A 13808-nucleotide genomic window follows, 5' to 3' on the forward strand; every position below is an offset into this window, starting at 1 on the left:
GGTTCAATTTCATGGGGTCCTAGGCCGTAAAGATAATATACATGAACTTGAAGTGCTGTTGAAGTAATTAATTATGGAGAGAAATGGTAGATCAAACTAACTATATTAAAGTCATTGTGAGATGGAATATCTTTTATATGCTACAGAGCAGAGTGAGACACAAGAACAGTCACATAATTACTTACACAAGTATTTACACAAATAAGAAAAAGATTCAAGAGCAATGACTCAGATGGACCTACTAAGCATTAATTTTGAAAGTCTGTGACCAAGCTGGGGCTCTTTTCTCACAAGTATGAAAAACTGGTGTAAAAAGAATCTAAGTAAACACCAGTAGTCCATTGTGTAGGGAGGAGGCAACAAAAGCAATACAGAAATTAATAGCCAAGGCTGAGTTTGAATTGCTACAAATTTCACTCTAGGCTGCAGAAAAGTTAAGACACTCAAGTAAAGTGTTTATTTGTGCTTTTCATTGGGGAAACAATTATGTAACATGATTGAAATTTGGAAAAGTGAGAGAATAATGTTTTCCATGAATTTTTTTTCTACATTAAGCACTGGAGAACTTGGCTTTAAACTCAAGGTGATTAGAAAAATAATTTAAGTATTTGAAAATCTATATTATCTTTTCTAAATTGAATGACTAAAAAGAGAGAACTACTTGCTTTTGATTTTCCTACTCTCTTGTGTATAGAAAAATACTCAGATATAGGTGGTGATTTTTTCGGATTGGAATTCCCTCGTAAAGGTGCAAAGAAATAAAATTAATTATATGCGGGAGGAAACCTTTGTTTCATTGGCCTCATTAGTGTGGCAATGAAAGGAGATTAAAAACAAGTGAACAAAGTAAAAATTCTCAGGCAATGCATGATTTTATTTATTCTTCAGGAAATCCAGCCTCTCTGAATTTCTTCTTAGGTAATTTTGCGAGGTTCCTGGAAGTGTCATACCCAATGCTCCAAGAAGCTAGTTGTCTCCATGACTACGGCATGTATTTTAACACTTTCTCTTTCTTCTTTTGCTCACTGAATATACAATTTGCTATCCCCCAAATATCAACTGTGTTGCCAATACCAACTGGAAACACAGCTGCATCTCCTGCAGTCACAGATTCAAACATCTGAGCCAGGGGCTGAACTTGGTGCTAACATTTGCCCCAATTATTGCTGACTGGTAATGCTGAGGGCCCCACCAACTATGCCAGGAATGCTGCCATGTTTGCCACCCTTGCCTCCATCAATCAGCACAAATGTTGTTTCTGATTTGTGTTGTCAAATTTTCAATATCCTACATTATAGAAAAACACCTACTTCTCTCTCGCTCACTCACGCTCTCTCTCCCTCCCTCCTCTCTTTCTCCCTCCCTTCTCTCCCCCCTCCTCCCCTCATTTCTGTATTTTTCACTCTGTCTTTCTTGCATCTTAGGACACAGGGAAGTGCAAGTGGAAAGCCAAAGGGGGCTATTTACAGTATCTCTTGGACCTTACCTTAGGGGAGGAGAGACAGAAAATGGATAAATAAATAATCATTATTCCTGAAGGAAATGAAGTGGGTGATGTTATAGAAAGCAATAGGTGTGCTGGCTGCTTTACATAGGATGGGTCAGGGAAGCCTTCTCTGGGAGTTTTTAACCTGAGACATAAGAGACAAGAGGAGTTAGAGAGTCAAATATTCCACTTAGAGGCAAGAAGCAAATTAACATTTTTTAAGCAAGAGAGGGCTAAGTATTATTTAAGTATATCAAGGAACTAAGATAAAGTTAATCATTAATTTATATGACTTGACTTTACTTTAAAATAAGGCTTTTTTTCTTAGTACTTACTTATTTATGTACATAGACCCTGCTGTCTTCTTGAAATGCTTTAACTATCCTAAATATTTTTATAGCTTAAAAAAGTATGATTCAGGTCAAGCAACATCCTCTTTACAGACCAAATTTTGCAGTAATTATAAAGGCCAAGAAATTTTCAAAGCTATGAAAATCCCCCAACTCTAAGATCAGATTAGGCTTTTAAAATCTCAGAACTATAAGAAACTTCAGGGTTTTGCCCCAGCAGGTAAGAAGCTTAGAAGTTGCCACTCCATCCTATCAAGAAGTAAAAAGCTGAGCAACAGAAAAATCATCTCTTCTTAGATTCTTTAAGAGAGAAGTGAGGTCAAAGGGCAAATTGATGCCCCCAAATTGAAGAGACTGACAGGCAAATATAGAGAATCAGAACCTACTCGAGTAGAAACCCACCAGCCAAAATATCATGGGAACCAGTGTCAGGGAAGGGGGCCCTGAACTGTAAATAGTGAATTGTGGGAGGCTCTGTGTGGACAAGTCTGAGAGACAAAAACTCCAGGGACCCTGAGTCATAGGAGGGGATACACTCTCCTGTGAGTTTTACCTGCTGGAGTTCTACCAGTTCTTATGGTGAATGTTAGAGAAAATCCCCTGGTGATTCGAGCAGGGGGAGGAGAAAAAGAGACATTTTGAAATACATCAGAACATTCTCTTCTTCTTAACAAGGTCTCCATCGGGAGAAACCATTTACTCAGAGCCTAAGCTTCAGGGGTCTTAGCAACATTTAACTGACCTGGGGAAAGAAAAATACCTAACTCCAGCCCATTCTGGCCATCCTGTACCACCTAGGGGGTAAATAAGTAATAATAATCATCATCATCATCATCATCATCATCATCATCCAAGAGGCACTTGTGAGGTTCACAGACAAAAGACTCAGTTTCATTAAAAGACTGAAACCTAATCATAGCACTAGAAATGCTTCCCCACCTCCCCACCCACACTCACCACCACATTACCAAAGGCCTATTTATAGTAGTTTCACTATTACAACTGAATGCACTATTATAATTGGAGACTTCAATACACTTACTTCTATTAGAAATAGATTGATTCAGCGGGGAGAAAATTAGTAAGCAGAAAATTGAATTCAACAATACCAGAAATCAACTGGATATAATGGACATCCATAGTCTACTTTATTCAACATTAAGCAGTGCACATGGAGGAATCCCTGACATAGACCATTCTGGGCCATAAAACATACTTCAACAAATTTAAAATAATAGAAATCATACAATATCTGCTCTCAGTGGAATTGAACTAGAAATCAATGATAGAAAGATAGCTGGAAAATCCTCAATACATGGAAATTAAAGAACATACTTCTAAGTAGCACATGGATCAAAGAAGAAATCTCAAGAGAAATTAAAAATATTTTAAACTAAATTAAAAAAAACACAATTTAAAAAACTGTGGAATGTTTATAGGAAAAAGCAGTGTTTATAGGAAAAATTATGGCATTGAATTAACATATTAAAAAAATAGAAAGATCTAAAACCAATACTTTGCCCAGCTTATATGGCTCAGTGGTTGAGTGTTGATCTAGGAACCAATAGGTCACGGTTCAATTCCTGGTCAGGGTACATGACTGGGTTGCAGAGTCAAACTCCAGTAGAGGGCATGAAGGAGGGAGTGGATAGACAATGTTTCTATCTCTCTATCGCTCTCCCTAAAGTCAATAAAAGCATATTTAAAAAATAAGTAAAATCAAATCAATACTCTAAGCTTCCTGCTTAACACTAGAAAAGTAAGAGCAAATTAAATCAAAGTAAACAAAACCAAAGCAATCAATAATAAAAATTAGAATATAAATCAAGGCAATTGAAATGTTGGGTGAATGGCCAAAACCGGTTTGGCTCAGTGGATAGAGCATCGGCCTGCGGACTGAAAGGTCCCAGGTTCGATTCCGGTCAAGGGCATGTACCTGGGTTGCGCACACTTCCCCAGTGGGGGATGTGCAGGAGGCAGCTGATCGATGTTTCTCTCTCATCGATGTTTCTAACTATCTCTATCTCTCTCCTTTCCTCTCTGTAAAAAATCAATAAAATATAGATATAAAAAAAGAAACATCCTTAAAAAAAAAAAGAAAAAGAAATGTTGGGTGAATGGATAAATAAACTATGGTACATCCAGACAATTGACTAGTATTGAGTGGTAAAGAAATATGAGCTATCAAGCCATAGAGACACATGGAATAACCGTAAATGTATTTTACTAAGTCAAAGAAGCCAATCTGAAAAGGCTATGTATGCATTATAGGATTCTAACCATATGGTATTCCAGAGAAAGCAAAACTGTAGCTAGTAAGATGTCAGTGGTTGCCAAGGATTTGGAGGAAGGAAAGGAGAGTTGGGTAGGTAGACCACAGAAGATTTTTAGGGCAGTGAAACTATTCTGTATGATTCTGTAATGGTAGATTCATGTCCTTATACAGTTGTCCAAACTCAAAATGTAGTCAGAAAGTGAACCCCGATGTAAACTATGGACATTGAGTGATAATGATGTTGAAATGTAGGCTCATCAATTGCAATAATGTACCAGTTTAGAAATGTTAGTAGTAGGGAGGCCTGTGCATATATAAGGGCAGGGGGTGTATAAAGATTTTCCATACCTTCTGCTCAATTTTGCTGTGAACTTAAAGCTGCTCTAAAAAGTCTAGTCTACTAAATTTCTTAAAAGTTATCACTTATGGGGGGGTAAAAGATCAACCCAAGGACTTGTATGCATGCATGTAAGCATAACCAATGGACATAAGACACTGGGGGGGGAGATGGTAGGGGAGAACAGGGGATTGTCAAGTGGGGGAGAGGAGACATATGTAATATTCTTTGTAATACTTTAAGCAATAAAAAAGTTATCACTTATGTTTGCTAGACATCAAACTAATTTAAGAAGCAGGGTCAATGCACTACAGCAAATCTAAAAAACATCATGCTTACAAAAAAATTAGTCTCAAAAGCTCACATATTGTAAATTGCATTTATATAAAATGTCAAGAATAGGCCAATCCATGGAGATAGAACATAGATTAGTGGTCCCCAAGGACTGAGAAAGGGGAAAATGGAAAGTAAATGGGTATGGGTTGTGTGTATGTTTAAAATCTTCTAAAATCAGATACTGGTAATGGTTGCTCATTTATATCAATATACATTAAAAACCACTAAATGTACATTTTTACAGGGTAAATTTTTATGGCACAAATGCAAATTATCCTATATAATAATAGCCTAATATGCTAAGTGTCCAGTCGGCCGTTCAACCAATCACAGTGTAATATACCAATGATATGCTAAGGCCACTCAACTGCTCGCTATGATGGGCATTGACCACCAGGGAGCAGACACTCCAACCAGTAGGTTAGCTTGCTGCTGGGGTCCAGCCAATCAGGACTGAGCAAAACAGGCTGAACATGTCCTGGAGCCCTCCTGTGGTCCCTCCCTGGCTGGCCAACCTCCTGTATTCCTCCCTGGCCCCGATCATGCACCAGTGGGGTCCCTTGGCCTGGCCTGTGACCTCTCACAATCCGGGACCCTTTGAGGAATGTTGGAGAGCCAGTTTCAGCCCAATCCTGCAGGCCAGGCCAAGGAACCCCACTGGTGCACGAATGTGTGAGCCGGGCCTCTAGTATATCAATAAAGCTATTGTATTAAAAATAAATAAAATATAATATCTTTAAACATTAAAATGTTTATAAGTGGGTAAAATCAAATAGTAATAAAGTTAGAAGATTTTCCATTAATAATAATGAAATTGTCAAGAGAAATTCTAAAAAAGCCAGACATTTTTGGAGGAATTGAAGAGCTAAAGAAAAATCTATGAAACGGATTATAATTTTTATTTTATAGATAAGCAAGTAAAGCTAAGTTAGAAAAGCACTTTGCCCAAGGTAACAAGGAAATTCAGTGCCAATGTGGGGACCTAAATCCAGGCTAGTTATATCCAATGCTAAAAATATTTTTTTAGTCTTGAAGTTGCATTTTTTAAATTCTAGTGTCTCAGCAAATAAATATATCTTTCTTATTAAGTCATATTTCTAGAACACAAAAAATGAAAGGTGTTAAAGTGAATCCTTTAAAAAATATTCATACTTCCTACATTTTTTCTTCAGGGCATTAGTAAGGGAACATGAATATTAAGTATTTCATAAAATTAGACTTTCAAAAACATCCAGAAAATTATTAATGAAAATGCTTTGCAAACAAAAAGAATACTAACCATAATAACCACAGATTTCAAAACTGCTACTGTGAAACACTGGTTTGCATTTTTCATTTGTTTTGGGTATCTACTTTAGGAACATCTGTTGCAATAGCGTCTGTTTACTATGAAAAATAATCTTGGTTTGAAAACAGGCTGAATTGGTATGTAGACCATTCGTCAGTTCTATCACTATTGAATGAAGACAAATTCATCACCCTGGGTAAAAATTAACCACAAAAAATATTATCACTCAAATTCCATGTCTTCTGCTTTTCAAGATTTTTTACCCTCCTCCTTCTACAAAGTTATCTGCGATAATTTCCACACAGTCAAATTCTACAAATGAACTATGAACTAATTTCAAAGCTTTGTTAAATACCCCCTACTCTATGAACATTTTCAAATCTTCTCATGCTTTCCATTTTGAAGTAATGCATTTGAGTTCCCATTGCATTTCTCTTCATTTCTTTCAATATTTTTAGTCTATGTAATACTATGAATATTCGTATACATCTTACATAATATATTGATTGTAGTTCATCTAGGACAAGATTTGTTTCCTATTCACATGTGTATCCCAAGAAGTGCATAAGATGGTGCATAATTATAAGCTCTATATTTGTTGATGAATAAACTTTTTGGGGAAAAAAACGTGGAGGTACTTTTATAATTTGTGGCAGGTTGATATAAAGCACTCAGAGAAAGAATGAAATAGTCAATTAAGTGCTTCAAATATTTCATTATTGGGGAAATTATGGGAAATAATCAGCATAATTTGGAGAAAAAAAATGAGAGTCTAAGAGTTAAAATAGTAAAAATCATAATATAGTGGATGATATGAATCTTATTTATAAATAAGTCATTCTCCAGGGCACACAGGGTTACTTTTAGATGGGGAAGGAATATGTTTGCCCTGAAAAGAACATTATAATCTAGAAATCTTAAGTAATTTTATGAAGAAAGAATGGATTAAAAGAGATTCGTAAGGATGGAATCTAGGAAAGGGAGAACTAAAGAGCAGAGACTATTTATGCATTCATTCATTCATTCAAAAAATATTTCCTGATTACTATGCTCCACCACTGTGGTAGGCATACAAATGCACATTGCCATTGCCGAATGGGAGTATTCAAACAAAAGCAAACATCAAATTATAACTTAATCCATGAAAGGAATAAATACTGATTTAAAGGTAAATGGGAAAATTTTGTTAGAGAGAGAGGGAGAAGAAAAACAGAAAGGGAGGAAAAGAGGTATTTGTAACGCAGGAAGGAATTTAGACATAGGAAGCCCAAGAGGAAGGTCAGAGAAACAATGAAATAAGAAACAGCTCATGTGACTGGAACGTAGTGGGAAAAGAGGGACTCGCCAGCAATGAGGCTGAGGAGATGGTCAATGGAAAATCAGAGCCTTCTCCACTCTGAAGAGGAATGTGAATTTTAATCTGTTGTAATGGAAAGGCACTGAAGGGTTTCCGGAATGGAAGTGGCGCCCTCTGTTTTACATAGTGGCTGTACCCAGTTTACATTTCCACCAGCAGTGAATGAGGCTCCTTTTCCTCAACCTCTCCAACACATGTTATTACTTTTCATGTTGCTAATAGCCATTCTAGCAGGTGTGAGGTGCGATATCAGTGTAGTTTTTTAAAAATATATTTTATTGATTTTTTTTACAGAGAGGAATAGAGAGTTAGAAACATCGGTGAGAGAGAAACATCAATCAGCTGCCTCCTGTACACCCTCTAGTGGGGATGTGCCCACAACCAAGGTACATGCCCTTGACTGGAATCGAACCTGGGACCCTCCAGTCTGCAGGCTGATGCTCTATCCACCGAGCCAAACCAGTTATGGCTATGTCAGTGCAGTTTTGATTTGTATTTCCCTAATATCTAGTGAAGTTGAGCATCTTTTCCTTCGATAGATGATTGGATAAAGAAGATGTACATATATACAGTGGAATACTACTCAGTCACCAGAAAAGATCAAATACTGCTGTTTGTGACATCATGAATGCTAAGGGAAATAAGTTAGACAGAAAAAGTTAAAGACCATATGATTTCACTCATATATAGGATATAAAAATAAAAGCAATAAATGAATAAATAAGACAAACAAACAGAAACTCATAGACACAGACAACAGTATGGTAGTTACCAGAGGGAAGGTAGTGGAGGGTAGTAAAGGATAAAGGGGTCAAATGTATGGTGACAAAATGATTTGATTTTGGGTGGTTGGCACACAATGCAATATACAGATGATGTACCATAAAAATTTACACTTGAAACCTATCTTGTTAACTAATGTCACTCTAACAAATTTAATTTAAAAAGGAGTGGCATCATCTGATTTATCAAAATAAACAAGAAAACCTTGATATTCACAATGGAGGATTAATCAAAAGGAATAAGAAAGCAAGCAGGAAAAAACAGGAGGCTGTGGCTGAGGTCCATGTGAGAAATTTTGTATCCTGAACAAGGAAATGGGGATAAACTATTGGCTATTTCTACCACTATTCCTAAAAAACAGGGTCACCCGATCAGCTTAATGTCATGATCATTATAATCTGCTCAGTAAGTAAAGTCCTATACAAAATATAAATTCACTAGGCTCATGTACCTAATGATAATATCTCTCACTAACATAGGATTAATTCTTCTCTACCTGATTTATGTTGAACAAGTGAGTTTCTGATTAATTCCTAAATTAAAACTTTTACTCTTCCAGAGTGTTAATTCAAAGATATTAATATTCTTAATTACTGCAAAGTTGCATTACTGTCTGTAAGTTTTCAAATTGGTATTTTGATTTATACATAAGCTTTTGATAAGATGGCTAGAATGACCCACTGCTACTGAAACTAATCAACTCTCAGTAAACTATTACTAACCCCACATTGCACTGACCTCAAACAAGTAAATAAGTCCCCTATAAATAGCAAGTAATTTTAGCAATATATACAAAATATTGTATGTTTAAGATCATTGGTAGTAACAATTGAGCATATGAAAATAACTTTATCATTACATTGAAATTGATTTACTTTTCTGTAGTTTAGGTAATATGCATATTTTTAAAATTGACTTGAGAGAGAGAGAGGAAGGGGGGAGGGGAGAGAGAGAGATTTGTTGTTCCACTTTTTAATGCTGATTATAGTATGTGTCCTGACTGGGGATCAACTCACAACACCTTGGCATATTGGGACAATGCTTTAACCAACTAAGTTACCCAACCAGGGAATATGTATATATTTTTGAGACAATAGTAGAAATATGCTATTAGAAATAGCTCCATGGTAGTGGACATAATACTACACAATAATTCGGAAGCACGGAAGTCAAGTTTGATATCTTCACCTTGCTGAATATAAGGGGTTGTAATGATCACTTAACTGTTTTGTGCTACAATTACTTCTTCTGTAGAAGGAGAGCATTAAATATGATAAAAAATTAATATCCAAGTCAGCCCTGTAGTCCCACATCTTGTAAAATGTGAAATATAATCCATTAGTGCAAGAAAGAAATAATAAAGGACACAAAGAGAAGAGCAGAGATTTGGTCATATCAGAATCTAGCTTAATTTGACATGAGTGAACTAGTCAGTTAGTCATCATCCATAGAATAATCTTTTCCCCCAAAACACATTCATTCACCTACTGGTACAATCAGGACTATTACTCTCAAAAGAGTAAAATTTACAAGAATAGATACCACAAATATGCATATGCATGAAATTTCATTTCTACCTTACATGGTAGGTGCTATGCTAAATAATGGCCATTATCCTCATTGTAGTGAAATCAAATAAACAAGGAGGATGATAGCTTGTCACAAGCAATTTGAAGAAAATAATCATGGTGCTCTGAAAAATGAGTAACATGGGGATTCCAGTTACCTTTTTATATTTATATCTAAGAAACTGATTGACTAGATATATCTTAGCTTGATAAAGTATAATATTTCTATGCTTTCATTTTAATGAGAAATAACTAAAATCATCCTGCCTGCTAAGTTATATAACTTACTAGTAACTATCCAGATAAATGTAAACATAGACTTTTAAATATCATATCATCCATACATTTGTTTACTTAAATAAACATTCATTGATTGTCTTCTTTGGGCCAGAGGATGAATCTCAGAGGTCATTTAATTTAATTCTCTCAATAAATACCTATTTTAAAGATACACTAAGTAAAAATATTTTTAAAAGTAGATCTGCCGGGGTTCTTGTCCCAGCATCAAGAAGGTTTCAGGAATCTGGAGAAGGGGCTGTGCGTAGATGACATAGGAATCCGACTAATAAAGAGTCCGGAGATGAAATATAATTTTGAAAGGCATTGGGGGTCAGAGGAGCTTAGCTAAAGGAGCTAAGATCCAGGTCTTAAGTCTAAGGTCTTAGGTTCTCTCCGTCCCCTGGACCCCATGCTTTTTATTAACACAACTTGTCCTGAGGCAAGACTGAGATATACACTTCAAAGGGTCAGAGTTTGGTACAGAGTCCATTGTCAGAATGGGGGAATTAGCCTACGGCTGTCCAGGTGTTTGGCCAGTAGGAGGCAATAACATGTAGATTAAGATGCCCTTTAACTGTCTGGCAGCCACAATCAGTTTCCTATTCAGGTTTGGGGAAATGCCTTTAGCCATTCCCAACAGGTGTGACTCAACCCTGTTGAGTCCCCAAGTCTCATCAACCTTTTGATGAAACTCTTGAAATTATGACATGCTGGAATTGGTCTCTGGCAAGAACACTTTTACAAAAATGCCCAGTTACTTAGTGGTGAAACAAGGCAAGGAATCTAAGCCTTCTTGAAATAGAGTAAGTTTCACTTTTTTTATTATTATTATTATCTGTGTTTTTTAAAACAATTAATGCTATTCAAAGAATGGCCAACTAAAAAGCACTTGTATTTCATGAGTTTTCAAAAGACTCACTGAAAAACTGAGTTAACTAAAATTGTATGAACTTTCTCAAGATGCAAATATTCATGGGCAGAATCAATGATATTACTTATGGGTTTCTGGAAGTTTGTGATTTAAATAAGAAAACGAAGATGTGAAAAGATGTCTGCTAAAGAGTAAAGAGAAGAGATTTTTTTTTCCTTGTCCTCATTGAAGAGAGTTGGAAGGTAATAACTTCTACTCTTCCAGTTAAATAGATTTACAGGGTACTTGATATGTTAATTGCTGTTGGAATCTAATTAAAAGGAAAATGGATAAAGAGTAAAAAGGCATGTAGTTTATTTATTGAGAAAGTTATGAGATTAAAATAGGCCTTTCAGAAATATTTGCAGGGGTTTGGGGCAAAAGTTAAGATTGAAGAGGTGAGTGAACATTTTGATCCTTGTTGATAGTAATAAAAGCTACTGTAAAGATCTAACAATAGATTTTGATTTTTTAATATTCCATTATTTTGAGACACACACACACACACACACACACACACACAATTTTCCTTTTCAGTCTTCCAATCCACATCCCCATGTAAATGGTCAAGATGGCGGGGGTAGGGGGGGGGAGAGCAGATAGAGAGATGGATGACAGAAGAGGTACAACAAATGAATTAGCTATCCTTCTTACTTGAACTTACTGTTAAGTTAATGAAAATATGTAAGACGAAATGGTGGGTAGCTTGTGCCTCTAAGTAGCCATCTCTTTAGATTTCCCACCTTCATCTTTTTAGAACCCTTATTATGAGTGAAGGAAACTCAACTCACTCCAGTCAATAATGCTTCCTGGCCAGAAGCTGGATTATGAGAGGATTCTAGAAGCAGTGTGTTCTCGGGTCCGCTGCTGCCCATGCACCACCTTCTCTGCTCTTCCTTAGCCCTTCCCATGGGCTTACAGCTTACTCTTACACCTCCGTGTGAGGTCAAAGACATGGGGTCACAGTTACTAAATTGTAGCTTTTCTCGGAAGTGAACAATGGTAGCCCCTCCAAAGCGACTCTGCTAACTAACCCACAAAAGCCCCTGATTCTCCCAGGCTTAGCCCTGAAGCTTCTGTCCCCCCAATACACTCCAGTCGCCCTCTAGGCTCTGCATCAGTTACTCCCTGCTTTTTTTAAAAAAAGAGTGAAGTGCTAAGCACCGCCTACCATCGTGAGTGGCCTGTCACTCTGTCCCGCTGTGAGGTTGTGATTTGCGGGCGAGACAGTGTCGTCTGGCCCCGCCCCGCTTCCCTTTGCCGCGCTAGCGGTTTTGGGTCTTCCCCAAAGGTGGAGAGTGGGATTTGGGCCGGCGGCGCTTGGAGCAGGTGAAGAAGCATTTTCATTCCGGCTGTGGCTGCTGTTCTTTCTTCAAACGTGGGTCCGAGTCAGGAAAGGACAAGCGTTCTTTCTTTTGCCGCTAGAGCTCCAGTGAGCTGCTGCCCAGAACCTAGGCACTTCATACATTTCATCTCACCCATTATTCCGCGTTCACTGTGTAAATCACCCGCACATGTGTAACCCCGTGAATGCCCCTCTGCTCAGTGCTCAGAGAAGGGTAGAAAGCGAATTTCAAAGGTTTGAAAGGCAGACAGGCCTCCGCCGACCGCGGGGAGCTGTCTATGGTGCTGAAGCTTTCCAAGCGTTTGTCTCCACCACGACACGGAGTTAGATTGCATATTTTCATTCCAGGCTTTCTCGTTCCCCCATGCCTTGGATAAGACTAATTTCAGGATCGTGAATATCTCTCCGTATCATGGCCCACGTGAGACACTTTCGGACATTAGTTTCGGGATTTTATTTCTGGGAAGCAGCACTGTTACTCAGGTGAGTCTATTTGTATTTAACAGCTGGAGAACTTATCTAAAAAGCCTGTGTACTAGAATGCAACCACCTGTTATTGATGAGACCAAGAATGCAATTAGAAATTGACTTGTTGAGAGCACCCCTTAAATCGTATTATTTTATGTCTAAAGTGCCTAGCAGTCTATCTATTGAGACCTCTGAAAACATGTAACTTTGCTCTATTTTATGAAAATAATGCATTTAATAACTGTCGTCTTATATTAGAGGCAACTGAGATTACCCTGGAAAAGTTATTTCCAAAGCCAAGCTTTTCCTTCTCAAATTGCTATTAGAGATTCCTTTTTCTAAGTAAATTATAAGTTGTGGGTTACTCTCTTTGGGGGAGTTAAAAACATTTACTAATTAGAAATGGTACATTGTTAACTTTTTAAAAGGAAAACAATTAGAACATAAACATTTATTAACCAGAAAAATTCTGAACATTGTTGATATATCCAGAGATTAAGGTAAATGAATAAAAAATAAATGAAGTTGTGCTATTTCTAATGAGCTTAGTTCAGGTAATACATAAATAAATCATTAGCTATGTTATATGTCAAGAGTAATCTTTTTGGAGAAAGTACTATAATAAAAACCCCATAGAACAATAATATTGCTCTATGACATATCATTTTCTTATCTTGTCCAGTCATATTTGTAGGCCTTATTTTTTCTTTTAAATTAATTTAAAGAGGAAATGAGAGTAGGCAAAAGATCAGATAATTTAACCACCATTCTTAAATGAACAATGTATAAGCAAGATACTGCGCATATAGATTTTTGAACAATCAATATAAATTTCATGTTATTATAATTTCCATCTTATGGCTCACAAGCTTTACAAGAGATTGAAATAAAATAATTTGAATAAGTTTTTTGTATATTGATTTCTATTGAAGTAGTAAATATTCTTTTCTGAGTTTCCAGATCAAAATTTCACCTTTGGACACCTTAGAAAAACATAATATATTTCATAAAAGCTACCTTACAGAA

The 13808-nt window shown here is 36.6% G+C and overlaps 1 protein-coding gene across 1 annotated transcript in view; it reads left to right on the top strand.

Moving 5' to 3' along the window:
* The first annotated feature begins 12253 nt into the window (after positions 1-12253).
* Positions 12254-13808, top strand: part of GLRA3 (glycine receptor alpha 3) — a 126085-nt gene continuing 124530 nt past the window's right edge. Inside the window, exon 1 of the mRNA XM_006770743.2 lies at positions 12254-12797. Coding sequence (XP_006770806.2) covers positions 12727-12797 — 71 coding nt within the window. The 5' untranslated portion in view covers positions 12254-12726. The remainder of the gene's footprint in view (positions 12798-13808) is intronic.

This window comes from Myotis davidii, unplaced genomic scaffold (genome assembly GCF_000327345.1).
Source record: "Myotis davidii unplaced genomic scaffold, ASM32734v1 scaffold404, whole genome shotgun sequence".
NCBI classification, from domain to species: Eukaryota; Metazoa; Chordata; class Mammalia; order Chiroptera; family Vespertilionidae; genus Myotis; species Myotis davidii.